General features: G+C 50.6%; 1 protein-coding gene across 2 annotated transcripts in view; it reads right to left on the reverse strand.

Annotated features, from left to right (window-relative positions):
* Positions 1-2,703: 2,703 nt before the first annotated feature.
* The window catches only part of Ccdc116 (coiled-coil domain containing 116), a 5,251-nt gene continuing 1,151 nt past the window's right edge, over positions 2,704-6,803 (reverse strand). The window contains exons 3-5 of one of the 2 annotated variants that reach the window (XM_023711746.1): positions 5,702-5,998; positions 4,731-5,291; positions 2,704-3,638 (exon numbers count right to left, since the gene is read on the reverse strand). In XM_023711746.1, coding sequence (XP_023567514.1) covers positions 2,814-3,638; positions 4,731-5,291; positions 5,702-5,998 — 1,683 coding nt within the window. In that variant the 3' untranslated portion in view covers positions 2,704-2,813. Of the gene's footprint in view, positions 3,639-4,730; positions 5,292-5,443; positions 5,999-6,803 lie in introns of both variants that reach the window. The other variant, XM_023711745.1, reaches the window with a different exon arrangement.

The raw sequence follows: 6,803 nt of genomic DNA on the forward strand, positions 1-6,803 counted from the left end.
AGGAAGCCAGTCATGGCATAGTCTTGCAATAAAGAAGTGCAGGTGAGATTACTGCATGGTGAGAGGCTGTGTGCACAGAACCTGGAGGGCAACAGCAAGTTAGGATCAACTCCACTTCAGCCCATTCCCAGCTGAAAGCACTCACGTAGGCAGCTTTGGCCTACACTACTACTCAGCTAAGCTAATCTCTTTTCTTTTCGGTGGAACTGGGGATTGAACTCAGGTCCTTGCGCTTGCCAGGGAAGCACTTATTCCACTGAGACATCTCCCCGGCCCCTGATCTCTTTTCTCTCTCTCTCTCTCTCTCTCTCTCTCTCTCTCTCTCTCTCTCTCTCTCTCTTGCAGAACCAGGGATTGAATTCAGGCCCTTGCGCTTGCCAGGTAAGCGCTTAGTCTGCTAAGCTATCTCCTTGGCTCCCTGTGATTTTTTTCATTTTTGGTGTTTTTTTTGTTTTGTTTTGTTTTGTTTTTTAATTTATTTATTTTGTATGTGTGTGGCCAGTTCAGCCCACCAGGGGGCGGGGCTGGCTGGCATGTGGTGCTGGGGATTGAACCGTGGTCCCTGTGCTTTTGCTTAGCTTAGCTTGTTCTAAGTAGGTGCTTTAGACCACTGAGCCATCTCACCAGCCCTCATTTTTGGTTTTAAGTCTTGGAGTGTTTTATACACAGCAAGAGATAGCTGAAATAAGGTCTGGAGATGCATGTCTTTAGTACAAGTTGTCCCTGTCTCCACAGGGGCTGATGTCCCACTCATATCTAAGTCACTCACAGGATATGAGTGACTCAAGGCATGGATGGGGCCACGTTCTCTTCTTCCTTGATATGTAGCACCTGGGAAGCTAGTGGAAATCACAACAGCTCTCTCTCTCTCTTAGCCCTGGAGGGCTTCTTTCTTGGCTCTTTTTTATTACAGAATTTCTTGCACCATCCATATTTGTCTTCAGCAGTAGTGCGAATAACTAGAATCTCTGTATTCATCCCAGTTGCAGGCTTCTAGGAAAGCACCAATCAGTCTAGCTTGGGAAAGTGGTGTGCCAATCAGGTCTAGCACATGGGGGCAGCGGGGAAGGCACTCAGATACCACCAGCATTGTGGAGGTGGTGGTAGGTGGACTTAGGGAATAGCATTTCAAGTCAAGCACATGCTCTAAAAGATCTCTGCCATGCTGGGCATGGTGGCACATGCCTGTAATCCTAGCATTCAGGAGGCTAAGGCATGTAAATCACCATGAGTTTGAGGCCAGCTTGGGGCTATGTTAACAGATTGAAGGCCAGCACAGGCCTCACCCCTGGGCACACTGAGCTGGCCACCGAGTCTGAGTGTAGTGGCACACACCTGTAATCCCAGCATAGGGAAGGCTGAAAACAGGAGTATCACTATGAGTCCAACCTGCACAGTGAGACCCTGTTCCCAATACATTAAAAAAAAAAAAAAAAAGTTGAAGGCCAGCATGAACTACATAGTGAGACCTTGTCTCAAAAAACAAAAAGATCTCTGCCCTAAGAGCTCTGTGGAAAAATGTCTTCCTGACCCACCCACCTTAGAATCCTGGTCCTACTGAATGAAAGCTGAACAAGTGTGGGTCCGACAGGTGTCCAAGGACCCACCCTACCTGGCTCCAGGGGGCCTTATAATGGCTGTGTCTTACACTTGGGTCGTTGGGCTCCAGTATGGTCAATCTTGGCCAAGTTGGTCTGGCCTTTGTACCAGATGGGCTCCAGGAAGAGGTGAGAGAGACAGAGCCACTAAGCTCCCCAGAATGGCAGAATCTTCTCATGTTCTCTTGTCTGCTGCTGAGGCCTGGCTATAGGGGCAGCTAGGAGAGAAGATAAGCTGTGTCTTGGGAGAAGACTTGCACCAATACAGGAACAAATAGGATGTTACACTAGCAGACCTTTCTAGAGAGGATCACCCTGGCCAGAGCTCTTGCTGGAAAGTTAGTTTCACTGCGAGCCCTGCACAGCTATTTCACAGCCTGACCCACTGGTAGCTGCTGTGTGGCCTGGAATGAGAACTCCAGATTTTTGAGTTGGAGTTGAGAAGAACAAATTAAGGAAAAAAAATTAACTGAGAGTATCAGGAAAGGGTGGCTGCATACTTACTCAGTTGGAATATGAGACAGTGACATGGAAAAACAAGAAAGTCACGTGTGGTGGCACATACCTGTAATGCTAGTGCTTCTAGAGGCTGAGGCAGGAGGATGGCATTACTCAGCCTAAGTAACTTAGCAACTTAATGAGACTGTCTCAAAATAAAAAAAAAAAAAAAAGTGGGGGACTGGGGATATAGCTCAGTACAAAAGTCCTGGGTTCAAGTCCCAGTACAAAAAAATACACCACAGGTAGAAGAAGTCCCCTCTAAAAGCAGGAGCCACACAAAGGCCACAAAAGAGAGGAGCCCTCAGGGGCTTGAAAAGAGGGAAAAGTTACAGGTTAGAGAAAAGAAAGAAGCAAGGCAGAAGATAGCAAGGCAGTGGATCATGCAAGAGGAAAACTGTCACCCCTGGAGGGGACCTGGGGTCAGAATGCTGCCAGCTGTCATGAATGCTGGCTGCCATCAGGGCTGGCCCACACTGAAGGGCCACTCAAGGGCAAATGTTCAGGTACAAGGAGAGGCAGGCTGCAATCTCAGGACGAGAAGACCGCGTTCCACTTGTAGATGTTTTATTTCTGTCTCTCTTGGTGGCTCTCCTGTGATTGTTAGCAGAGGTCCTCATAGACATTCAGCCTATCCTGACCCTGCTCAGGGAAGTGGCTGGCTAAGACCAGGTGGAGAAGCAGGGAATGGAGCACTCAGTGTGACTTACAGGGATGTCATGGGGGATCACCGTGGCCTGTATCCACAGAGTACCTGCTCATGGCCTCCTGTCCAGGGTCCAGGTGGTCCTGGTAATTGCTCTTATCCTTGTAGGAATCCACATCTTCACCTTTGTCCTCCTTGTTACCCTTGCCCTCAGCCTCAGCATTGTCCTCAGTGTTCACCATCTCATAATTCTCAGGGAGACTGGAGCCCATGCCCGGGTCAGAGGACATGAAAGGCCTGGGCTGTGACAGGCTTTTAGAGGCCTGTTTCTCAGCTGTAATTGACTCCCAAGGGCTGAGTAGCTGGTCGGTTGATGTGTCAGCAATGAGAGAGATGCCAGGCTCTGTGGCTTGGTTCTGGTTGCTTTTGGTAGCTGGCACAGGCTGAATAGGTGGAGACTTTGTGCTGTGCTGGGAGACTCCCACCAGGGAGGTGTGGACTCGGTTGTGGCCAGGCTTTGCAGAGTTGCTGCTGGCCTGGGAGGCGGGTGCTTGGGAGACGGGTGCCTGGGAGGCCTGCCTTGAGGCCTGCAGCACCTGTTCAGCCTCCTGCAGCTTGCGCAGCAGGCTGTTCCAGTCCATCTCTGAGGACAGAACTATGTGGGAGCCCTTCACCTTCTTGAAGCCCAGGAAGAGACCCATGAGAGCTTCAGTGACAGGGAAGGAGATGAAGCCAAGCTGCTTATTGAGGTTGTTCTCATACTTGTACTTGAGAGTGAGCAAGGACACTGCCTGCTCCACTAAGAAGTTGAAGATCTCCTCAAAACAGGGGTTGGAGAGGTGGGACGCACCGGACTTGGGCGAGCTGGAAGAACGAGGCTTCTTTGTGTTGGAGTTCTGTGTGGCAGGCAGGCAGGGAGGAAAAAGGAGACATGTCACCTCTGGTGGTTTGCCCCTCCTGCTGCCCTATAACACCATACTGCCCAATCTCTTTGGCAGTCCTGCCAGCCCTGTCTGACACAAACCATGCTGTTCACACAAAAGGTATATGCGTCACATTTGATATTCAGTTCCACTCAATAGCCAACCCTCACTTTAAAAGCCTGGTCAGTCAAGCCTAGGGCAAGGTCACTGACCTTCTTCACTGTGTCAGCAAGCCTGAGCCTCAACAATGCCCAGCCCTGTGTTCAGAGGAAAGCATGCTGGGCCTGCATAACAGAGAGCAGGTTGGGAGACTGCTGGGCACCCACCAGAATGAGACCACCTATATCTCTATGCCCTTCCTGGGCAAACTGCCTTCAGCAGGGCTGAGAGACTTGAGCGTCCTGCAGCTGTATTAGAGATGCACACCCTAGAAGACAAGCCCCACCACTACCACCACACCCCACCCCCTGGGCAAAGACTGTTGCCCATGAATAGGAGCTTACCCATGCGGGAAGGGCTCCAAGATACACATAAAATGTTGAAAAATGTCTATGATTTTAAAAAGATAGCCTTTATTCATTCTTGATAACACCTTGAAGTAGCTAGGCCAAAAATTCTGATCTTCCAGTAGCTTTTACCTTTCCCAGGAAGTTTCCATAGTGAGTGCCAATGACAGTGGCTGCTAGCAGTGTTGGGTGAAGGAGATATTCCCCTGCAAATGTGTCCCCAACCTGCCAGCCCCTCTTCAGAGAAGGCACCTCTGGACACAGTGAAGCAGATGGGGAGAAGCTCCTTACAAAGGGGAAAAACAAGCGTGTGGGGACGAAGGAGGAGGAGTAGGGCAGGGAGAGGCAAGTGGCCACTGCACTGGACTCCTGAGACAGTCCTGTCTGGAGGCCACCTCCACCATGATCCCAGAGGTGGGCAGGGTAAGGTGCAGGCCATGCTTAGGCTGAGGCCTCTGGCTGAAGATCAGTGCCAAGGTGGTTTCTGAAAGTTGGGATCTGAGCCAGGTGCCTTGTGGAATAAGGGGTTGGGGATACTGTATTTTTCTGTGGTTGTCACCTTGAGCTTGACTCTGTTGGCCCCTTGAGCATTAGATACAGAAGAGTTCAATCCACTCCTGCTTTTTCTGTGAGGTAACATGGGGTTGGCATCTGTGGTGTGGAGAGAATCACAGGGCTCCTTCCCCTCAGTGAGTGTGGAGCCTGAAAGCCCCTGAACAAGCTGGGAGTTGGTGGGGAAAAGAGGGCAGCCATCATGGCAGCAGGCAGCCCTGAGTTTGTCTGCAGCTTGGCTGACCACGCTCTGCAGAGCAGGGAAGAGGTGGTGCTTGGCCAGGAAGTCCAGGGTACGATGGGGCTCACGGAGAACACAATAGCCAGGCAGGTCAAAGGATGCTGGCTGGCTCAGCAAGGACTTCTCCTTTTTGAACTTTCCTTTGAGGAAAATCAGCTCCCGTTCTCCAGGTCTCAATTCTGATGCTTCGGAGGCCCCTGAGCTGGAGCCCACCAACCCTGAGAACCAGGACAGGGGCTGCTGCTGGGTCCAGTGGCTACCTGTCTGGCTGCCTAGTGAGTTCCACAGCAGGGAGTCCCTCTGTGAACAGGAATGACTCCAGCCTTTCTGCAGAGAGAGGGAGAAGGAGAGGGAGAGGGAGAGGGTGGGGGGGGGAGAGAGAGAGAGAGAGAGAGATTGAGATTTAAAGAGGTATCCAGGCTGAGGGGCTCAGGCTTACCTCTGCCACACTTCCCCTAAACCGTAGTCCCAGATCTCACCCCTTTGTTCTCCAGCCGTAGCAGCCGCTTGAGGTTTTTCTCCAGCAGGAGTTTGTCTTTCATGGGTGGCAGTGAGCCTAAGCCTCGGGGACCTAGATCACAGTCCTGGCCATGGGAACCCAGATAGCCAGCTGGGAGGCTGCTATGGGAGTCAGACATGGAGCTGGTGCTGGAAGGGTAATTATTGTGGTGTCCAGTGCAGAGGCTGGGCTGAACACGGTGCCGCTTTACAGTGCTGAAGCTGGGTCGGGCACGCACCTGCCGCTTCACACATGGCACTTCTATGGAGTCCTGCACCTCCACCAGTGGTACCCCAGCCTCTGTCTTCATGGTGGCTACACGTTCGGTTGCCTCTTCCACTACTGTCTGCAAATTGTCCAGTACTTGGCCCTCTGTCAGGAAATCTAGGAAGCTGCCAAAAGGCTGAGGTCTCTTAGAGGTTTGGTAGTAGCTCTGGTGTGCTGAACTGCCATCCACCAATGGGGGGTGTGGCACACGACCCAGCTTGAAGGCTGGTCCCATTTCTGGCAACAGTGGCTTCTTGGGTGGTGGTACCTGAGCAAACAGGCTTGTTACAATGGGCACAATGCCCTGCAGGGAGGGGGTCACTGGGATTCTCCTAGGTGTGCCAATAGGATCTGGGTGGGGACTGAGTGGAAGGAATTATATATTTTTGGTGGTGGTGGTGATACTGGGGATGGAACCAAGAGTCTTGAGCATGGTAGGCAAATGTTCTACCACTGAACTACACCCCAGCCTGGAATTGCATTTAGAATTGAGTAATTCTGTAACCCCAGCATTCAGGAGGCTGAGGCAGGAGGATTGCTGCAAGTTCGAATCCAGCCTGGGTTACATAGTTCAAAGCCACCTTGAACTAAACAGTGACCCTTATCTCAAAAAAATATCAGGTAATTCTGAGTGAAGCATGATAGCACATGCCTATAATTCCAGCACTCAGGAGGCTGAGGCAGGAATATTGTTGCAAGTTCCAGGCCAACCTGGGTTATCCAGTGAATTGAAGGCCAGCCTGAACTGCATAGGATGACCTCCTCTAAAAAAAGAAACAAAGAAAAGAGAGAGACAGAGAGAGAGAGAGAAAAGAAAAAAAAACCCATAATTCTGCATTTGGACCCTGACTCTGCCACCTTCTGCTTATGTGACTGTGCCCATAATGGCCCCTCTTGATGTCCAATTTCCTCATCCAAAAAGTGGAAATCTATGTCTGCCCTGAAGTATCTGCAGCACATACATTTCATATACATATAACCTAGCCAGAGAGTATGAGAACAACTTCTTCCCTTGCACATGACATATGTGGAACCTTCCTGAGTCTCACTTCTTTTTATTTAATTAATTAATT

The sequence above is a fragment of the Octodon degus genome, unplaced genomic scaffold (genome assembly GCF_000260255.1).
Source record: "Octodon degus isolate 3935 unplaced genomic scaffold, OctDeg1.0 scaffold00021, whole genome shotgun sequence".
NCBI classification, from domain to species: Eukaryota; Metazoa; Chordata; class Mammalia; order Rodentia; family Octodontidae; genus Octodon; species Octodon degus.